General features: G+C 46.6%; 1 protein-coding gene across 1 annotated transcript in view; it reads right to left on the bottom strand.

Moving 5' to 3' along the window:
* Positions 1-16,715, bottom strand: part of LOC120894982 — a 134,861-nt gene extending 118,146 nt beyond the window's left edge. Inside the window, exons 1-3 of the mRNA XM_040297916.1 lie at positions 16,703-16,715; positions 9,738-9,843; positions 5,689-5,691 (exon numbers count right to left, since the gene is read on the bottom strand). Of these exons, the coding sequence (XP_040153850.1) occupies positions 5,689-5,691; positions 9,738-9,843; positions 16,703-16,715 (122 nt within the window). The remainder of the gene's footprint in view (positions 1-5,688; positions 5,692-9,737; positions 9,844-16,702) is intronic.
* Positions 16,716-22,794: the final 6,079 nt, after the last annotated feature.

Genomic DNA, 22,794 nt, shown 5'->3' with positions numbered 1-22,794 from the left:
CGCTCTCTGGCTCTGTTTCTAACCTAAAACGCACTCAGCCATGACCGGGCGGGCGCGGGCGCACTTTAGGAAACTTTACTAATATCGTATGTAGCCGAAAATTTCAACAAGGAATATGTGCGGGAAGTGAAAAACTCATTTCCGTCTTCCAATTTCAGCCAGCGCTGCCTCAATGAATCCCTTGCTTACCTCGTACGCGGGCAGCGAGCTGTTTGGGAAGCGTCTTCCCAAACCCCACCGCACACTGTAATTTATGCAAAGTATGTCTAATTTACAACTCATTCCCAGCCCAATGATGCTTGTTTCTTGTCTGTGCATTCTTTGTGAACGTGTTTGTCTTGTGCCCAAAATCATTACAATCACATTTTTTGATGAAGTTTTCAACCCCTTTCGCAGCAGGTTCCCCCCAGCCCCCCCCCCCAACAACTTTGTATATTTCTCGCACAAAATTTGCATCCTTTAATTACACAAACAACTTCACTGTCACACTTGACTGTTATAAAACATCGGAGCTTTGGAGCTTCCTAATTCCGCTTGGTTGATGCGCTTGGTGAAGAGCCTCGAACAGCAACGGCAACAATCACCATACTAATCTCTTCCCCAACGGAGTTCAACGAGACTTTGTTGAACAAATATTAAGTCCTGAGCAAGTCATCACCCTCCAAGAAGAACCTAGGTAGGAAGGAAGCCGCAATGAGCCTCCAACAGCAGCGATACGATCAACGATCATTTCCTCTCCGGCTCCGCGGTCTGTTGACCCGACAGACAGCCCACGAGCGAGTGTGCTCTCGTGCTCCTATCAAAACTCTATCGCTACCGATGATGATCGTTCAAGATCAGACTTCCTTCTCAGCCCCTCCGCTCCAAAAATGGAAACGTTTCTGCTACATAATAATAGCAGAGAAGCTAACAAATGGTAGCAGCAAAAACACACACATACCAAACAACAAGAACCAGTAAAGGAGCTACTTTGCAGCAGCTGCTCCCAATCTGCTTCACTGTGAAGATCCATTAACGATTCTGACGCTGGTCAGCAAGAGGATTGTTTTTTCAAGATGTTATTTGTGCCCCCACCACTCGCTGCCTGCTCTTCTTTGCCCACTACGTAATCTCTTTAGCTCACCATACCCTCCCATTCTATCATTGGGCTTGGTTCAACGGGAGGCTCGTTTGCAAGGCTTTTCAACTTCTGGACCAGAGCGACCACTATCGTTCTGGTGCGATCTACCAAGCTCCTCGCCAAGTTTTATCGCCAATTTCCGCTCCCTGGTGGACTGGAAACGATTCAGCTGATCGGTTGGGACGTTTTAAAATAGCAAACGACTAGATCACAACGTGTAGGGGAAAAAAGAGCTCTAAAACCAGTGTCCTGAGTCAGCAAACCTCACCAACTGACCTGTAATGGGCTTGAGCGCTAGAGCAGTACACGCGCGGCTTGGTAGTAAAAACATACACACCAACTAGAATACATTCCTGCAACAAGCAGCCTTGATTGGTTTGCTTGTTGGTGCTGATGTGTTCCAGCAAAGCTCCCATCTTCTCCCAGTTATACTGAACGCCATCCCTCGTGTCTGTGTGATGCTGTGATGGTGATTACGTTTATGAAGTCTCTTGTTCTCGGCTAGGACCTTGGTTTTTTGCTGTTCCCGATAAAGAGCAGTAAACGAAATTAAAACCATTTTAATTCGATTCCCTAAGTGAGCTATTACCGGCGCGGAATGGTGTAAGAGCGGTGTGGGCAGATCAGGTAACAACTGTATTGAGCCTAACAGTTTTCCAAGTGAACCGTAGTTCAAACAGGACTACGTTTACCACGTGAAAGGTGTTTCGTTCATTTGTTGAAATGAAGACACTGGTCAAGAGTTTACTGTTGCATTGCGGTGCCTGCAATCTCCTACTCCCCGGTCAGGATGCAGGAGGACATAATCCAAAGCAAACAGACCCCTGATGTCCGGAAATGGGAGCAACACCGTGCTTGTATCAACATCTGCTGCCTGTTGTGATGGACGGTGGTTAAGATATTTGTACGTAAAGCTTCCACACGACTGCACAACGACTCTCCTTGCAAGATGGTACCCTTTCCGGACACACTGCTGCCATGAGGCAAAATATTGGTAAAATTTAGCTTCGTTTACTTTGCAAACGAGTTACATATTGCTTGCTTTCTATGCTCCCCTGCACCGACAACTGCTCCATGCTCTGGCCCGTGATGTTTGAGTGAAGCGCTGGCGACCTGACCATGGACATGAACATGGACGTGTCTCCTCCAGAGCATGTGTGCTTCCGAATATTGCGTTCTACCGGGTCCTCCACAAGCATCAATTGCTGTTTCAGTTTTCAGTATTCGCTCCCGGACCCGGCTTCTCAAGAGGTTAATGCATTTCGCCAACGACCCCGCTTTGGAAGTCTGGTCGGAGGAGATATCACAAGTACCCACAAAGGGGGGAGAGAGCAACATAACATGTGTGTGTGTGTGTGTGTGTACATCTAGACACTCGGAACGGCAAAAAGTTGTTCAACTCTCTTTGCAGCTCAACACGCTCGATACAGAAACCTCTGTGCCTTTCTGAACCTTCTTCTCCCACCACCTCTGTGCTTGGTGCTCCAAAACGGGTTGGGGTGTAAACCACAGCTGGTAGGCCCTGGTTGAGAATTCACTTTTTCACCGCATCCGTTTGTCCGGGATTGTAAATGCCCTCGTTGCAGCTCCAGCTTCAGCGCTGCCACCTCCAGAAAGAAAGCGCGGAGGGATGAGAAGCGATGATGATGATGATGATGATGATTTCATAGAACCAATATCTTGCCCTAGCCTCACAGGCACACAGTTGCACCATGTTTGACCAGTCGATGGCACTTCAGAACCTCGCTGGCTTTGTGTACAAGTGTGTGCTGCAGGAAGTGGACATTATGAGCATGCCTGTGCTCCGGCAGGGAGAGTGACGAGGCCGATGAAATATGCAGTTTAAGCTCAGTCGGAATGTATCCGAGCACGTTGCAGTTGCACAAGCGCAAGGCAGCGGAACGGGGGAGTAGGGTGAGAAAAAGACACTTTGGAGTTTAATCTTTGCCTGCACCGGATGGATAGTACGCAACGAGCAGCAGATTGGGTATCGTAAATTGATTGAGGTTGTAACAAACCGAACGATATTACTGAAGCAAGATCGAGCGAGCAGCTTTGTGCGGAGGGGGGAAACAAGTGATGGGATGAACCGAGCAGGATAATTAGTCAAGAATCGGACAAATGCATACTTCCCTCTATCAGTCTATTGCAGCGAGCGATTGGGAGCGATTTATAAGTCGGCAAACAGTAACCACCTTCAACGCACCTGCATGCATGATCAAAAACAGATGAGGCGAGTGAGTAGTAGCAAATTGGTTAGGAAGAAAAAGCCTTTTATTGGCATACTTCAACACGCTACGACATTCCGATGCCTAATGGAATTGAAATTGCTTCCATACCACACACACACACACACATGCAAATTGGAATAAAAACTTCATCAACCATGCATCCTCTCCATCGTCCAGTCTCTTTGAAGTTGCTAGATGCAGGCCGTAGTAATTATTGTTGCTGACATTTGGCAAAACAAATCAACCGATCAATCAAGCACACGTTCCTCCCCATAGTTGCGGGGGCTATTTTAATTGATTTATCACGCTAACGCTAACCCCATCGTGTGTGTGTGTGTGTGTGTGTTTTTTTTTCAATTCAATCGGGAAAAACGGAAAAAGATCCGTCAATCATACCAGCGCTCCCGAGCGTGTGGCTTTGTTTCGTGCATTGCTGCAAACTTGAATCCATATTCGCTGCCCCAACCATGTGACTGAAAGAGGGGGCTTTTCCAGCTCCCCCCCCCCGATCCTTTAGTATGGTAGAAGCCTGACTTTTCTGCAAAACAAAATGACAGCTTGGCTTGGCTTCACCTTCCCAAATAAGGGCTGGAGAAGGGCTCCCAGCGTACAAAACACGGAAAGCTGACACGCGTCTGCGGTTGCCCTGCTCCACACCCTTCAACCATTTGTATGTTTGGGTGTGTATGTGTGTGTTTATGGATTGACCTCGGTCCGGTGTCAGTTGCACTTTCAATTTGCATATGAGAAATAGGCTGGCTGGCGAGCGCGTGCCACCTTCCCCGGATTGGATAAGCTCGCAAACCGGGAAGCAGATATATATTGACATTCCCGGCCGCTTCCGTGCAGCGATCAATCGTTCGGTTGGCAAAGAATATTGTGTATGTGTGCGTGCGTGTATGTTTTAAATGTACCAAACCCATATTTAAAATACATACACACACACACATGCACCCACACACATACAGTTTGATTGGTTGCGTGGAATGTTCATTTCAGTGGTGGCGACGAGCATACGCCATCGCCTCCCCCGAACAGCTACAACAATTCAATTATCTTCGAAACATGCGACAAACTCGTTGCATTTATTTTTTGCGTGTTAAGGGGCGTTTTTTTTTTTGTTTTTGTGATAATCCGGCCTCCAACATCGGCGTCAAAAATGTCAATCTCTGCAGCCGGAAATACGGGCAAAATACGGGGGGGGGGGGGGGGGAATAAGGGCAATCCGGCAGGGAGCAAAGGGACACACATGGGAACAAACTCAATCACCGCATGGTCATTGATTTGCAATCAAAATTCTATAACAAACACACACCCACACACACACATACTCTGTCACACACATACACTAGGGCTGTGTGGGCAGGGGAAATCATAGTGCACAAAGCAAAAATCCGATCTCCACCCATTGCTGCGTATAATTGAGTTGCATTCGTTTATTATTAATAAATAACTCTCAATTAAAACGCACAAAAAAGGCTGCAAATAAACGCAAATACACACACAGAGGCAAGCGTTCTGTTTGAAATCTGATTCGCGAGTGTAAAACCTTGAACTGATTTTTCGATACGGTCGGTGATCGGAACCTCATCGTGAAGGTTTGATGTTTGAGCGGGGAAAAGCAGGATCGGTGTGCCTATCGCAGGTGTGAAAGTACGATTAATAATCACGGGAGCGTTCCCTTTTTTTGTCGCTATGGCATCGAATAAAAGCTTCATTTTTCCTTTCCAACCACTAACGCATATTACCATATGCGACCGTATAACAATCAGTAGTGGCGCCAATCGCTATATGCTGTTTAAACAAAAAACCATGCAATATAACCCCGAAACTACCGAAGCGCATTAAAAAAAACAGGCGCATGGAGCCGTGTGCAATTGATTAAACGGTCAGGGGCTTGCGCTTCCATCTTGATGTGCCACATTCGTTCGCTTTCGTTGGTTTAGTAAATGAAAGTTAATGTGGCGGTCTGTGTTTGCTTGCTTCGCTATTTTCGGGAATGGCAATGAAAGTTTATTGCTGCTTAAATATGGCGAATGCCTTAAACAGTACCGTTTAATAGCTTTATTCGATTACTGTTCGTTGTTTATGCTATTGTTTGGTATTTTTCCCAATTTTGTACTATAAAGCAACAGTACAAAATATCAACGAAATTATGATACAAATTCATTTACAAATTATTTGAATTAATCATTCTCACGATGTCACGACCTCTTCCACGTTAACATTGAAAGTATGCCACCGAAACTTAAATGTTGAAGAAACAGACATCTCTACCACTTAGAATAACCACACGGAGGGACACACGGTTTTCCCTTGCCATTAAACGACCCCCACCGCCTGGTGCACCCCAAAATCAAAGTCAAAAACTAGGAGTGTGCACACATTGATTCAATTGGGGCTGTCGGGAGCATTTTCTCTCCCCCCCAAAGGACACTCGTGGTCGTGTTTCGTGTGCGAGACCGAACCGCTGCATTCATCCACGCTTCAGCTTCCCCAGTACACTCAACCTACTAACCGCCAACCGTTCAACCATCTTCGCGTTTGATGTCGTCGTGCTTTCAGCGTCTTCGAGCGCACGGTAACATTTAGCCGGCTGGAAGGCTCAAGACGTCAACGTCAACCCCCAAAACGCCTTCCGTCGCACGTGAAAGGATGGTACTTTTTGTGCCGTCTGCGGGAGCGTTCACCGTGGCGCCTTTGACAATATGTGTGGTTGCTTTTTTTTTGTTGTTTTTGTTTTCGGGGGCGCACATTGAAACTAACCTACCGCAATGGTTTGCACCCGGAGGTGTCGTGCAACCGGTCCGGTAGAGCCACCTGCAACGCTGAATAAAACGGCCGCTCGATGTGTTGCAAAGATGGAGGAGCCGAGGTGCAAGATGGAATTGAAATGTCAGCCATGGGGGATTCCTTCCCCTCCGAAGAAGGAAAGAAAAGTCATCCACTTCGTCGTCGTCGTCTGGTGGAAGCGATGAAAAGTTTCACATCAAACAGCAGTTCCCGGTTTTGATGCAGCAGTATGGCGCACCTTTGCTGGTGCTAGTTTCTTCTCTGACAGGCCCGCCACGCGTGGTGGAGTGGTAAAAGGGCAACCCGGGGGGGGGAGGGGAGGGGGGTACGCGAGACCAGGGGAAAGATCCAATTGCCTGGAGAATGCAATGCGCTTTGGTGCGGCAGCATCGGAAGACAACTCACCGTGCACCCCGTGTATATCAACCGTTTTTGGGTTTAGTTTAGCATGACAAACGTTTGTGGGATTGTTTGTTTGGATGGAGTGGAGTTGCTTCTATAAAACAATAGTCAATTCAATTGAATTATAATATTTTATATAAAAAGTAGTATTTTTTTATTAAAATCAATGAAATTGGTACAACAACAAAACTATCGATAAAAGGTATCATCATTTCCGAACCGAAACCGACACCATTTTCCAATAAGCTCCAAAATGTTAGCTCCCGTTCAGGGGTTTTTGGCAACTACACTCTCTCCCCGTTCGACCAATGCACATCCCTGGCCGCATGCAAAGCCCAACATGTGCATGTCGCACACCGTACGGTAGCTAATTTGAGCTTCTTTGAGGGTATTACTAGGCCCGTGGCACCGGCACGCCATTTACGAAGGTGTACAAATTCCCCGGGCTTAGTCGGGAGTAATTGACAACAGTAATTAACGGTACACCTGGCATAATCACCCTCCCCACTACACACACACACACACACACACACACACACACAGACGCACGCAAATGTCCCCGTATTTTGGGTATTATAGTTTCGGCGCACTAATTCCGCCAACTGCATTTATCGATTGTTGTCAGTGGTGATAGGCGGGGAGGGAGCACACTTCCCCAATGTTTGACGAAGGAATTGTGAATTCTCCTTCATTTAAAATCAGCTTTACCAATTATCGATTCCAGTGCTGAGCGCTCAGTGCGCTGTGGGCAGGAGCGGAGCGCAATTCTGTGCTTGTTCTGTGCGCCACACGCAGTGAGTCCGGGTGCATTATTATGCCTAATGAATGATGTCAATTTAATCAACATAAAACGATCATGACCTCGCGTTCGCGTTGTTATCGTATTATCGGGGGCGCAAGGTGGCAGGGACTGTTGAACACGATGGGCAGCTTATAATCGGCAGTGAATCGAATCGTGCAAATTATCATGCCTGTACGCCTCTCCCCATCCCTAGCTGTTTAGTAGTTTGCATACTAAATCGTTCCTTTCCAGAGGAATTTTAGCGTTTAACGCCGGTTTGGGAAGTGGGAAGAGGACTCCGAGGGAGTTATGATAATGCAGACAAAATTGGCAAACAACGTCGATCATTTATTGAGTTTTGTTCTAAAAAAAAAAAAGCGCACATCATAATGCTGTCATTGATTGACAACAAAGAAAAAGGAGCGTTAATCACATTGCCTAGTTTTGCAAAGTGTGTTCTTCCTAACCACTTTGCAAACACAGCTGCATTCATCATTACGTCAATGATGAACAATACGCAGGCAATTACTGCCGTATGGCGCACAGCCAAAAACTACAATCCGCACAGAAAGGATAAAATATTGCGAAATAATCGCCAAGAATGGCTGCCGCTTCTGTCGTTTTGGGGAGCGCTCTGTCCAAACCCATTCGGCTAGCACATTTTCTGCCTGATCACCCGGCTGGCTCGAGCTTTATGAAAAATGGTTCTTTAGACGTCATTGTACCCTAACGATCCCTCCCAGGTTTTTTTTTTTGTTTTTTGTATGGTGTGGCTAGACAAATAATTCTTGATAAATTCAACCACCCAAAAGAACGGTAAGAAAAATAAGACTAATAAGAACGACTACCCTTTTCCCAAACTGACCTTACCGCCGCGGTGGTCAGGCCACTCTTAACGAGTTTCTATTCATGTCCCGCGCACAGAACCAGCCAGCATAGAGAACGAGCTCCCTTTAGCGAAACTGGATAGTAACCAGGGGGCCCCCCTGCTAGAAGCGGACAGAATTTGCAGAAGAGAACAAAAAAACTCCGGGGTTCGTCGCTTGGTGGCGACTTCAACGACCGATCCAGGTTCGTCGTCCACGTTCGTGAGATTGATGGATTTTTTTTTGCTGTTGCTTCGTTTTTGCTCACTTATTTCTTTCAATTCACACCCGCCTGAGGAGGGGTTGGAGCTGCGGGTGGGGGAGTTGGCTGCTCCGGCACTAACCAGCCGGAATGTTTGCGTCGTTTTTTTTTTCGGTTTAGCTTCCAGTGAAGTGAACATACCGAGCACCAATTAATTGGAGTATGGCGTGGCCCAGCTGTGTTTGTGAGGGTGCGCACACGGTTGGACGACATTGTTGCCCGGTCGGTTTGTGCACGACCGAGCGTGCGGAAATGTAAAATGGCAGTTTTGTGGCTGCTATTATGGGGGTGGAAGCGAAAGGAGAGAAGAAACAAACCGGGAATAGCATGGCAAGAATGGTTCTGCTTCCGTTTTGCGCTTGATAATTGTAAGCGAAGCAGTGTGGCAATAAGGTCACGAATTTTGGGGGGAGCGATGCCGGGCAACACATTGGGAACGTTTTACGTGTGTCGATTGTATGTTTGGGAAAGAGCATTTCGGTGGAGTGTTTTTTTTTTCAACTTTTTGTTTAGAGAGCTTCGTGCCCTTAACAAAAGAGAGGAAAGCTTCCTGCATGCTTGTTGTCACTACAGAAAAAGAAGCGAAAAACCATGTTTCAAGTGGCGACCAGTCACTGCTCATAAAACAAGATATGCAATCCACGAAAACAACCAAATAAACCTTCACTGCAGTGCAAAATGAAAATAGAAACAGCCCAAACACGGTGGAAAAGGCAGCCTGCGACAGGCAGATGGAAATTAAAAACCTCTTAAATTGCGACGAAAACAGACCCACCGGCCACTAACGTCAACATCTTGTAACGAGACGAGCGCCGTTTGTGCTTTTCACTGCTTCACGGAGACGGACGGTAAAGTAGCAAGAAAGGGCACAAGAGACACACACAAAAAATGGCCCAAAAGCAGGAAAAACACCGCTGAAGGTTAAGTGTGGTTGAAAAATTAAAAACACACACTCACTGCCCGCGCTCTGTACCGAGCACGCTCGTCAGACGGCGCGCGGACAGGGCGACGAACAGGGCGAATCGCCGTGAAAACGTGTACAACGTCTGGGATGGGAGAAAATGTCTCCACCGTTTGACCGGTTTCTGCTTTTTATTTTCCTCCTGCTTTACAGTGGCCAGTGGGGAAACAACTCGTCCAGACATGCAGCACCACCGCTGGTTTGGTTCTGGTTCCTTACATCGTCCCTTTCGGGAGGGACATTTCGGATCGGCCAACACCGATCAAAGCTGCACTCTTCAAGGTCTGCAAGAAGTTCACCCAAGGTTTGTCCCCTACTTACTTTTGTTTTCGAGGTGAAGACAATGTTGTTGTTTCTTTCCTCGCTCTCTTGCACTCTCTATACGGTCTCCTACACGTTGCTGCTGCTGCTGCTGCTGCTGCTGCTACTTAATGTTTTACTGCACCTTGCACCAGTTCAGTGGGACAGCGCCGTTAAAGCGCTGAGTGGTTTTGCTTCCGTTTTCACACCAGCGTGTAGTATTTTTCACTTTTCGGTGCCAATGCGCGAACTATCGCGTGCACCCAAAAACACACGGCCACTAGCGCAACCGAACCGAATCACAATCACCAATGCGCTGGAATGGCTCCACCACACAAGCAAACCCTTGAGCGCGAGAAGGGCGAAGGGAAAAGGAAAGGGTTGGGATGGAAAGCGAACAATTATAACACGTTGCGGCCTTTTGACACTTTGCCACTTCGAAAAGAAAGCACCTTCGCTCTCACTTTTCCGTGTACTGTATGGATGCCGCACCTGCCCTTAAGGCTGCCGCACTGCCGCTGCAAACACTGGCGCTCTCAAACACTCAAACCACACCACACGCTCTATACTTAATCGCGCATACACACACACCGACACACCGACACAAAATTCACACCTGTACTAGAGCCAACTTTTTGCGCCTGAAGATCGCTGAAGCTGTCAACTATCTATCGGCCTTTGCGTGGCCCGCTTTTTCGGAACCGTGTGCACGATCTCTTTCCCACTTTTCACTTCGTCACTTCACTTGCGTTGCGTTGCGTGACTAAAGACACATGCGCGTGCGCACACACACACACACACACATACAAACACACACACCAACACTAGCAGCTGAAATCTGGACAATCTGGATCAGCTTTCACTTTGGCGGTGGTAATGGGTAAGAACACTGCCGCGCACACACCAAACGGTTAGCGCGATTTGATCTGGGGGTTTGAAGCGTGCGCGTACACAAACTCACTACAGTGCTGCCTCTGTGGAGGTGAATAAAAAATACATTTTAAAGATTGTGAGAAATATTGGATGGTTTCTATGCATTCAATCAAAGAATGGTTCGGGAATTGTGATTGATTGTGGTTAAGGGTTCAACCTTACTCCCTCAAACATCACCTAGCAACGCCAACATCCAAACACACTGTCTGTCGGTTAGAACAGGGACAATGACACCGGAAATAAATCACACACATTTGTTTAATCAAGGGAAGCACGTGGGTCTACTTTTCCCCATTTTTTTTGGGCTATTTTCCCTACTTCTTCTATTCAATTCACTCTAACAGAAAAATACATTGTCACGAGTGTGCTTGCGGGCGTCCGTGCGTGTGCTCAAATTTCCATCTCACTTTATCACTGATCACGATCATGAGCACACTTCGTCTAACACACGGCACACTCTAAAAAAGCCAATTTTCACAAAAAAGCGTTACAAACTGACTCATTTGAAAGCCAAAATTAAAAAATAAACCGGCTCTGCGTATTGCAATCACTTTCTCGTACGCCCCAAAACCAGCCTAAACCTGTAATGTGTGCTACTGAATGGGATACGGCTTTGAGAATGCGCAAGCAACAAGCACTTCGCACAACAACGACAACCGCCACCCAAAAAGTGACTCACTAATATTGATGACGCTAATGTGTTGCTTTGTTGCTTACTTTCACTGAGCACATTTGTTAATTTGATTCGATATGTTTTCTTTACTGTTTCGTTTAATTTACCATTCAGCTATGTTTTTTTTTTATATATTTTGTACGTCTTCTCACTTCCTACTCTTCGAAACACTTCGGTCAAAACACTTCGTGCCAGCAATAGAATCGAACCAAACACTGCCTGCACTGGGGCTATCGTTTCTGCTTCTGCTCGCTTGGGAAGGGCTGCGGACGGTTTTGTCGCGCGAATGGAACAGGGTAAAGAGAAAACAAACAAACGGGAGAAGTCTCTTTGCAACCGCAACCGGCCAACGTCAGGTCTGCCAAAGACGCCTGTCTGCCAAAGACTCGCTGTGCCGCGTGCGTACGGTAGGAGGTTTAAAGCTCGACTAACACCGCCACGAGCGACCGAGGAAGGGCTGCTCGACCGCGTGCGGGATCCACGACCACGACTCTCACGGGCGATGTACGCGCGAGAGCAAACACAGCGCACTCACCAGGGCGACTCACTGTACAGTGTGCGTGATGAATGTATAAAGGCGGTGGATGTGTTCTATCTTAAAATGAAAGTGTTTTGATTGCGTACAATCAATCAAACTTCTTTTTATTTCATCTTGTTTCCTTTTATTAATTTTCTTTTACCATTTAAAGTCGATTGCTACACTGAAAATAAGAACAATTTTTCAAATTATGACCTTCACAGCACTGTAAACATAGCTCTCCGTACGCGAAAAGCATAACATTGGGCACTCACGACGCAACAGCCCCAACGAGAGGGTGCTCATGCAACGCTTACATGAGAGCCGATGGGTTGTTTTGAGTGTTGCCGAAGAGAGTGCGACAGAGCTAAACAAGCTTTTGAGTGATCTGCAGCCGGTAAGAATTGTTGCATTGTCTTTGAACTGCAAAAGAAATCTTACAATATTGTTTGTTTCCATTCAGAGTTTTCTAAATCAATGTTGATTTTTTCTTAGTTTTTGCTGATAAGCGTTCAAATGTGTAAACATATGCTAAAAGCACTTAATATCTATGCTTTAACAAGTAATTTATTTTATCTTTTTTTTTGTTTTGCTTTTTTAGCATCAAACAAGGAAAAGCTAAAATAAAATAAAAAATATTCAAAAAAAAATGAAACGAACCCCACCACAGGGAATTATTTTTATATCCATCTCCGTTTGACGTTCCCACAATGCCAGGGTTGTAGTCACTTGCTTTGAACGGAGGTGCTCACATTGTGAGTGGCAAAACATTAGTTTTAATACAGAACTTGCCGGTATATGACAGCAATAGGCATATTTTGTTTTTTTTTTCACTTTTAGTTGCTCTTGTTATCATCAGCAGCGGTTGGATGCTTCTATTTTTACCGGACGCATTTGTATCTGTTGAAAAATTAAAACCAACCCGCGTGATAGCATAATCAGCGGAGTGTGGGAGCGTTTGTAAATAACGATTGCTTCCATATCGAACCTCGAACGAACCCAGCCAGGACGGACACACACACACACACACACGCCGACCGACGCATTGACGCATAACAATATGCTGCAGCGGGCCGGTTCCGGTTTGTTGAGTAACTGTGTTTTAAATGCTTCTGTCTGGGGGCGAGTTTTTTTGTTTGTTTCATTTTTTCACTCGCATAGCCCATAATAGCCACACAATCATGCTGGCGAAAGGGCTCGTTAAGAACGCTTTCACGTGCATTCGTTCTAGTCACACTGCTGTGCAATTTTAATTAACACCAGCAACACACAGCAACCGAAACAGTAATACCGTGTGCGTGAACGTGTGTATGTGTTTTTCCCCGCCATCCACACTTTATTTTAATTTTCTGCACACTTCCTTCCGTTCGTCTGCGTGCATGCAACTCTGCCCGACAGACAGGGCTATGCAGGCAAATTTGCGCTTAATTATGCTAATGAATACTTTGATGGTATGGTAGAATTTTGATTCAACGTAGAATGATGTGAAACGAAAGCAAATGTATAATGTGTGGGGAGCGCAATTTAACCATGCGCCCATCAATACGCTATCGAGGGGCTTGGAAAAATGATTTCTTTTGAATGAAAGGGATGAAGGCGTGCGTTCAATTGTTGTGCCCAAAATAGGGAAACCCCCCCCCCCCTCCGCAAACACCATCATTTGTTCATATTGAAACCGAGCGTCCTCCGATCGTTGTATTGCATATCAAACAATGTGCACATTGTGCGGGTGAATGGCACCCGAAAGCCCAATTCCTGTTACTCCCCAACCATACGTACCGATTAAATGGAAATACAGACACACACACACATACGCACATAATTCACGCATTATGCTGTGCCGTCACATCGCCCCAAAAGCCACTCAAACGAAAACGACTCTCTCCACAAATCGGCTCCAACTCCACTCACTCTCCTGTCTCGGTGCCGTGAGCTCTGGCTCAAGCGAAAAAGCTTACACTCACCCCGCTCACGCACTCATGGCAGGGTATGGAAATGAGGGGCGGAAAAAGTATGCCCCGCATGAACCGCAAGCAGCCGGGGACGGGGACGGGCTGGAAAGAATGCCCGCTTGCAGTGCGCGGCGGGCAGAAGGAAGAAAAATAACAACACACAACACAAGAACCCATCATCCGACCGACAGCATCTCGAGTGCAACAGTTCCCTTTTGCGAAAACGTACGTACACAGCCATGCGGGCCAGCCAGCCAGCCAGCCAGCCAGACGATGTTGTATATATGCTCGATGCTTATTTCCTTTCGCTTCCTTTTGGCTTACAAGAGGCTTATGGAGCAGGCACAGAACCAGCGCACACAAACACACAAGCTTCCCCATTTTCTGAATGCAATGTAAAGGAAGCACTACTAATGGCAAAACGCGGGCCGCATAGCATTTTAGCATAAAAGAGAAATGAGAATAAATACAAATGAATTATTACCGCATCAGATCGTGCGGCTGCTGCTGATGCTGCTGGTCCGGCCTTTGCTGTACGTGTAGGTTGGGCGTATGTATGTATGTATGTGTGTGTGTTATGCACTGCTACAGGAACTACAGGACCGGCTTAGCCTGCTCGAAAAGGGCTCGGAGCGTCCCCGTGGAGAAAAGGGAGGGTGAAGTGAAGCAGCAGCAACAAAAAACGCTGCCCAAGCCACGGTTAAGGAAAGTCAACGCGATGCGCTCTTGAGCCGCGACGACCACGACGGCGATGAAATGAAACGAAACCTTCTCTACGAAGCTACGAGCTTTTGGGCAGAGCGGGGAGAACGGGGTACGATGGGAGAGAGCAACGGGAGCATTGAATCGAGAGGCAGGAAACAGAACCAACAGCAAATGCTGGATGCAGCCCCCCCCCTCCCTGCTGGCCGGTGCCGAGGTGCTTGCAGGCAGGAAGGAGATAAGAAAACCAGTTGATTCTTGGGAGACGCAAACGCAAAACATAAATAAAAGCAGCACGTTCGATGCTCTCTTCTCGCAGCGGGTTTTGTTGAGGGGGTTTGCTTTTTCCACCCTGTGCTTGTTCTGTGCTTTCCGATGCGACGGAGAAAAGGTGGTGCTGTAATGGAGAGCAAGAGACAGAGAAAGAGAGAAAGAGAGAGAAAGAGAAAGAGAGAACCTGATATGAAATGAGTGTCACCGAAGCTTGTGGGTTAGTGCTGCTCGTGAGTAGTATTGGGGCGGATGAACGAACCAACTGAGATATCCATCAACAGGCTACCACAGAGAGCCAGCGAGCCAGCAAACCCTTCCCCATGCCCATGAAGGCTGAGAAAGTGGGGAAACCAAACATGATCCTGAAAACATGCTTTAGTGCAAATGTGCTACCAAATTAATATGTGCGTTGGATGCGTTCAATAATAACAAAACAAAAACTCCTAATCGAATGAGTTAGTTTAATATTCTCAGCATTAAATTTCAGCAAAAATCTTAAATTTATCAATGTAAAAGCAATCCATTACGATGTAGATTCAAGGAAAATAAAACATTCTAATTAGAACAGTATAGAAGTGTTATGAAACAGAGTTGTCCAAATTGAAGTCTTTCGATATTATTTAAGCGACGAACCCCCGATCAGTGAGTCGATCAGGAAGCAACATATTAATGCACAGTGGACCTCAACGTTTAACGCTTAAATAAACATAGGAAATATGATCTTAAATAACGTTTCGTTGTAAAAATAATGGTTTAATAAATCTATACATAAGATCACTACAAATTAACGATCGAATGATCAAGGGTTCGTCGCTTAACGGCTGTGAAAAAGACTTTTAAAGCTTATTTACGGAATTACTTATTGAAGCTTTTTAAAAATTCTAGTGCATTATACTAAAACATGCATGATGTTCTTTGAAACATAACGCTCTTCCCGGCTGATACACCACATCGTAAAAACCGCACTCGCAGGGCAAAGAATGCACTTCCCAGTGCAGTAAAATTCTTTCAGCCCGAACGGAAAACCGGGATCCGTACCATCCAGGGGGCATCATCTTCATGTTTGGCGAACCGCGAACAAACACAGAAACGAACACGATCCAAACAAACACGACCATGCAGATCGAGCCCATTTTGCAAACACACACACACGCGCTTGCATGTGCATGAGAGGTTGCATCTGGGCATGGTGGGCATGCAGGCCAGACTCTGGAGTGGAGACAAGTAACAACAATCGACAGGCACACGCCTAACTATCACGAAGAGAAACAGAGGAAGGATGATGGGTGGAGGATTCTGGCTTGCAAAAAACCAGTTTTAAGGGACAGCCGACAAGCGACCGATTCTGCGGGAGCAAAAGAAGGAACAAAAAACACACACACACACAACACACAGTGTTCTGTTGCCCGGTTTGCCTGCCTGCACCCTAAAGCAGGCTGAGCATCTACCTTTCGGCGTTGCGTGCCATCTTCACCGTTCTAGAGAAGGGAAAGGCTTTGACTGCCCAAACCCTTATGAAGCGATCCAAACCCGTCCTCTTTCTCGCTCTCATTCTACGTGCAAACAACTTTGAGTGCGGTGTTGGAATGGTTGCAGAAGAAAAAAACAATACCAAAAAACTGGTGGAAAAACAGATAAAAAAGCGGAATAACTTTCCGAAGTTTCCTTCCCGCGCTCGCCTCCCCATTCAAACGCCCTGTGTCGCAATGTCCCGTATTGGGAAAGCTTTTTACCACCCCCATTCCATTCGCCCAAGAAATGATGGCCGACTGTCCTGCGCTGCCTGCCTGTCCATTTCTTCCACTTCTTCCGAGCCACACGGTGTGGTGCAGCACACGTTCCGGGCATTAAATATGCGGGTGTTTCTCTGTTGGCTATGGATTGTCGCTGGCAAATAGAGTGTTCTGCTACCGCGATGACGTTCGCAGAACAATACCTGCACCATACATTCTGCCCCGGAGCAGCTCTCGCATGCGAAAGACAACAAAACTATCATCGTTTCCGAGATGAGCCACCGGCGGGGGGGGGATGCAGGAACGCAAATAAACAATCTAACTTTTTCCCGGCTATCCCGTCCTTTTGCTTGTGCTGGTCCGCTAGAGCAGAAGGAGCTTTTTTGCTAGCATACCTGCACTCCACCCGTTTGCTTTCGGTCACAGTCAAACGAAGCTAGCCGTGTGCGGCATCGGGAGCATCGAGGCACGTATGCACGTATAAATAGCCGAGACCTTTATGACACAAAAACACACACACACAAGACACCAACTCATCCATACGGTCTTACGGCAGCCTTGAAAGCCAATCGTACAAAACTTTTTTCGTTTAACTTTTTGTCTTACTTTTTTCGTTTCGCCGGCCGCACACTTCCTCTTCGCCCGTGGGACTGTTTCCTGCGTCGTTTGACAGTTTCGAGAGCAAGTTAAATGCGATGCACTTGAGTGCGTCACCGAAGGATGGCTTGCACAGACCAAACACAGAACATTAAAGAAAGAGAGAGGGAGAGAAAGGAAGAGAGCACAACAAAAAAGCATCGAGAGTGTATCGAGTGTAAGCGCACTCATCGTAAGCGCCTGTTTGTTGGCCGTTCGACGACGCCCAGGGTGAGCTTGTATGATGCATGTTCGGTTTTAATTTCCAACCTGGACCTAGAAGTTCCCCTCCTGTTGCATTTGGAAAGGATAAAACGGTCACCATGGTGGCAGATGCTTTCCGGGCAGCCTTTTTTTCTTCGACGATCATCAGAAGGTGTAGAAAAAACCGACCCGGAATAAGAGCGTTCATTTTGCGATTTCAATCACCATCACCACCGTCCAGGCACGTTTTGGGGAAGAGTTGCAAGGCGCGATCCAAAAGTGACACATTTCGAACAAAATGCATTTCAAAGCGTTTTTTTGTTGTTATTTGTGCACACATTCTTCGTGGCCTGGTAAGCGTTTAGTGTGATTTTGTACGATCTTTCATTTGAGTCATCGTTTGCCAAGAACAGGTTTGGATGGGTTCCCCGCAAGAAGATGGGAATGAATCATAAACGCTCATGAAGGATGAAGAAGTGTGAGAACAGCATTTTTTACCGAATGCAAGATGCAATTCCAATGACTAAGATGCAGAAATCGTTTCTTTTAAACAGAGAGTTGGTTGGTAAAGAGTTGGTAACACTTGTTTTCTGCGGTAGATAATAATAATTAGATTAATTTAGATATAAATATTTATATAATTAGATAGTTAGATAATAATATCCGATGAAGTATTTTGGTGACATTCTGAGACTTTGTAAAACACACTTCCAAACTCTCAAACATACTTCAAGCGCTAAGAAGTTGTTTGGAATTAATTGAAACAAGCCTAGTTTTCCAACACAACAGCAGCACCTTTACTCCTTCATACCAGCCAACTAATCATCCACACCAGCCGGCAGCCAGGATTGGCCAGAAGGTCAATAATATTTCGCAGCAGTTTGCAGCAGACCCGGCGCTACCAACCCATTCACTCCCCCCTCTAACGCCTCACCGCAAACGACGGTGGCAATTAGGAGATACTTGAAGAGCATCAGCAGCAGCAGCAGCAGCAACAACAACAAACCAGTTGTGAAGAAAATTCGCAATCTTCGCGCACATTGTGCGCACGCCTCTTCACATCTTTCCCCTGTCCCCTGCCCACAAAAACATTAGACCATCGTCTACCGGCTACCGGAGTTTGAGTGGAGCAAACATAGTAATAATAAACAAAGCACCGCACACTCACACACTCACGCCAAAACACCTCACAAAACAAAATAAGGCCCCGGCACACTCATCATGATTATAAGAGGCCTCCACCTCCCCTGTACTCCGGCGTCAAGTACACGCCGGGCAGCAAGCCACATCAATCCATTACATTAATCACCCGACCGGAGGAACTAAAGGAGCATTGGTCGGTTTTCCGTCCGCAAACGTACGCGCTGGCCACTTTCCACCCAAAGCCACGGTGGTACAGCACGGCAAAAGGAATTGGCTTTTATTGGCACTGAATAAATTGTTTGATATTTCTCATAACGCTCTCCCCCTCCTTGCCCGATCGAAGTCGTTCTTTTTTGCATCGACATTGCTGCCAGCTCGGAGAGGAATACCCGGGCACACCGCGTCCACACTTTCGCAATGGTAAAGTGTTGCAAGGAGGATAAATTAATTACCACCCACCATCCCAGAATGCCCTCCCACCCCAAACCCCTCGTGTCACAAGACAACAATCATCAGCAGCATCGTCGTTCGTCGGTCGGGCACAATCTGGCCATCATGCTCTGTTCTCTTGTGTCGTTGGACATCATCGTTTGTGTGCGCACGCGATCGCCCCTTACAATCGATTATCGGCCAAGTTGTCCAAGTTGCTGCTGTTCGTCCGTCTTTGGTAAGGGAGGAAGTTTTATGCCTTAGTCTGGTCGTTCTTATTTTACGATTCTTCGTCTCCAATTAGCGCACCATTAAACAGCACAGCCTAAACATCCATTTCCGGTTGGGACGGACAGGGGTTCTACTCTACCTGAAGAGCAGGATAAAAGTTTAACGGAAAGAACGCCTGTACTGTTTAGCTTCGCGTTTAATTGTTTGAGAGTGCAAAAGTTTTAACATCAAGCAAGGAGTAAGAGCTACGGGTAGAGTTTCAAGGGAATTGAAAAGGTAAGAAAGGTAATTGAAGAGCACATGGTGGACTGCTGAACGATGATTGGTTAAGTTTTACAGCGTTTTTGTTAACTGATTTTCTACGGTGAGAGCTGAAATACTCACCTTTTTATAAATTCAAACTTTTAAAAAGATTAGTTATACTTAATTACTCTTAAAAATTTTAATGAGGATGATGGCAATTTTGACAAATGTTCTTCTCCATCCTCAGTCCTAAGGGCAGTCTGAAGCAGTTTTTTGTCCGGTCTCAACATTAGTTAGTAAAATATTGCTTATTAACAGAGAGCAAAACATCTTTTTGTGTAAGAAAGAATATATGAAGTTTGTAGTGAAGCTTCTTTGTCGCTCTATCACCGCGTAAACAATGTGAAACGAATCGAACGCTTCGCCAAACCGCCATCACTTCCCAAAACAATAAACCTATCTGCTCATTAATCGTATCCGTCCTCGGCGAGGGGCAGAGCACACGAAGGTTAGCGTCTCATTAGTGACGGCACACATGATCCACCGTACCCGATGCCGTCATGTCATCTTTCCGCGAAGGCCCTTAAGGGAGCTCCATCCCCCCCCATCGTCTCTGGTTGAAGTCGCATCATAATCGCGAAACGGATTCGTATCGATCTAATCACACAACAACTGTGCTCGATGTGGCCTCGAAGCGGCGCGAGGCACACCGCACGAATCGTCGGAATCGGAAGTAACCAACCCTCCCCATGGGCACGCCACCCCTCACTCTTCTCCTAATTAAGCGGGCCACCATTTTGCGGTGACACGATTGCGTGATCGAGCCGGAAAGAGATCTGTTTTCACTCACTCGGCACACATACACAAACGGTTGAGCGGTTTCCCGAGCTTCCGAGCGCCACCGAGAGGGAAAACTGTCGTTGGTTTTGCTGACGAGATTTTAATTTGGCGTGGAAACCATTCGAAAGCTCTAATGAATGAACTCCTGCCGGCCTGCCACCGCCGCTGCGTTGCTTGAGCACCGCACCGAGTAACATCCCGCACGGTTGGGCGGGCTTGGTTGACAGGGTCCGTACGTCGCTAACGATCGATTAGTTTTTCACGCTTCCCCGTGCATGGTGCCGAGGCGAGGCGAAGTCAGTCAGCCGATTAGGCTTCGTGTGCAAGCCCACGACCCACTGCAATAATTATGCCATGCTGCACGATCGAATTGCTAGCAGCTTCAGTTTGCGGTTTGACACACTGTTTGTGTTTGTTTGTTTGAGGCGTTGACGTCACGCCCAATCAGGAGAAGATTTTGTGGCTTTTTACACTGTTTTCATTTACTTAAACTGCACTTATACTCTCTAGCATCCATCAATAGATATTTGAATTTATAATATTATTTTTGATAACCTCTTACGAAAATGTAAGCCTCTTTCCCTCTCTCTTCATGTAAAAACAAACCACCAAACCCAGCAATAGTAGTTCAGCAGATGCTCTCCAGTCAAATAGCTAACAAGCCACAACAATTCACAACACAGCAAACAAAAAGTGAGAGCCATCAGCAGTTCTTCACCAGCACCAGCACCCTCTTTTAAAATCTCCGCCCCGATTCCGGTCCGATTCGTTCCGTTCCGAAATAGACCGTCGCCAGAAGGAAAGCCACCGCAGTTTCACTTTCAAAGGAAACCATTCATTTTCAGCCAGAGCTTTCGAGGGTGAAGATGGTTCCGCTGCTGCTGATTCAATCTTGCAGTTTTTTCTTCTTCTTGTTATCTGATTGATGGACTTTTTGGAGCATCAAAATCATAGGGTTGAGTTGAACGGTTTCGAGGTGAAGTTCCCTCAATCTCAAGGATGATGGTGCGTGATTTATGATCAGATTCAAGGTTGCGGCGGCTGCTGATAGCTGTGGTTGGATAGTTTTCAAGCACGTTGCTGCTGCAGCTTACTTGAAACATCCATACTTTTCAGCAATTTTCAATCTTTCTTTTTAAACGAAAGTAAAATTAAAAACAGTGCAAAAAGGTTTCAGTATTGCTCGCACTTGTTTCTAGCTACCCTTGCGTCTATTAATTATAAACGAGCTGACAATTGATCGCACATGGCGCACACTTATACACACACACCCGTCACGGGAAAGTGGATCCGGCTCACCAACTTTCCCACCGCGCAGGCACAACTTCCGGCCGCCGCTCGCCACTTCCCTTTTCGCTAGAAAGTGTCAGATTAAGCCATCACGACGTCACACAGCGTCGGCGTCGGCCATGCCCGTTGCTCGCTCCGCTAAAACCCGATTATCGACCCGACGTGGCGTGGCGCTGGTTCCCGGTTTCCACACGGGGGCCATCATCCGACAGGTCAATGGTCCGTCGCCATCTGCCGTCAGTGCCGTCTTCTTGGGCATACAATTTCCCCCAAAAACAGAGAGTCGAAAGAACCGCGGCGCAAGAACGGCCGCGTTAAGCAGACGTTTAACAGTAGCCAACCGAGCATCGAAAAGCGTCGTCATGGATGCGGATGGATTCGAACGCGTGTTTGTGTGTGTTTTCTTTCTCTCTTTCTCTCTGTCAAGACACTTCACCACACGGCTAAGCAGGATTACTGCCAATCGCTCCGAAGCAACCGGGCACAGCGCACATAGACGATCCGGTTTTATTTTTTGTCCGCAAGCCAACGCGTCCGACGGTGATGATCGCGATGGGCGAAAATTGGCGAAAAATTTCGTTGAAAACCATGACCACAAGGAAATTACCACTCTGTTTCCCTGTTTCCTCCCTGTAAAAATTCTCTTTCAACTCGCGTCAACTTGCCAACTTGCCGTCTGCACTCGAAGCTCCAGCAGTTTTGGGCGGGGAACAGCAGTCTCTGGCGCGTTACGCTTTTCGGTCTGCCAACCAGGACGGTCATGGCCGGTTGTTGGCTTGCCAGCGCTGGCAAGACCGGTGTTCGCGCTCCCGTCATTTCATCGCAACAGCGGGAAGTGTGTGTTTGTGTGTATTGGAGCGTTTGAAGAACGTCCAGGGATGAACGTACTGCAAAAACAAAATGGGCAAAAAACAACAACAACCCCTAAGCAAAGAGAATAGCACCTTCTGCCGAATTATGCAGGTGGAAGTGAACGATTAAGATAAATGTGCAAATTGCTCTCTGCTGTAGCAGAGGGTTGCTTCTTCTGGGGTTGTTGCTTGTTTTAGGCATGTTTGTGCATTTGTGCTTGTGCACGCGGACAGCAGCACGTGTTTGTACTTACAGCGATCGTCATCTAACCATGGAGCAGCACAATGATCACTGGGTGCAATGTGAGGATAGCGAAGAATTATTTAGCGTGCAAAATAGGGTGCAAGGTGTAGAGCAGACAAATATTACATTAACAATAGGTAAAACACTGTTAAGAATATTCTTAAAATGAGTGACATTAAAAGAT

This window comes from Anopheles arabiensis, chromosome 2 (genome assembly GCF_016920715.1).
Source record: "Anopheles arabiensis isolate DONGOLA chromosome 2, AaraD3, whole genome shotgun sequence".
Taxonomy (NCBI): domain Eukaryota; kingdom Metazoa; phylum Arthropoda; class Insecta; order Diptera; family Culicidae; genus Anopheles; species Anopheles arabiensis.
This window is presented reverse-complemented; position numbering and strand designations above follow the sequence as displayed.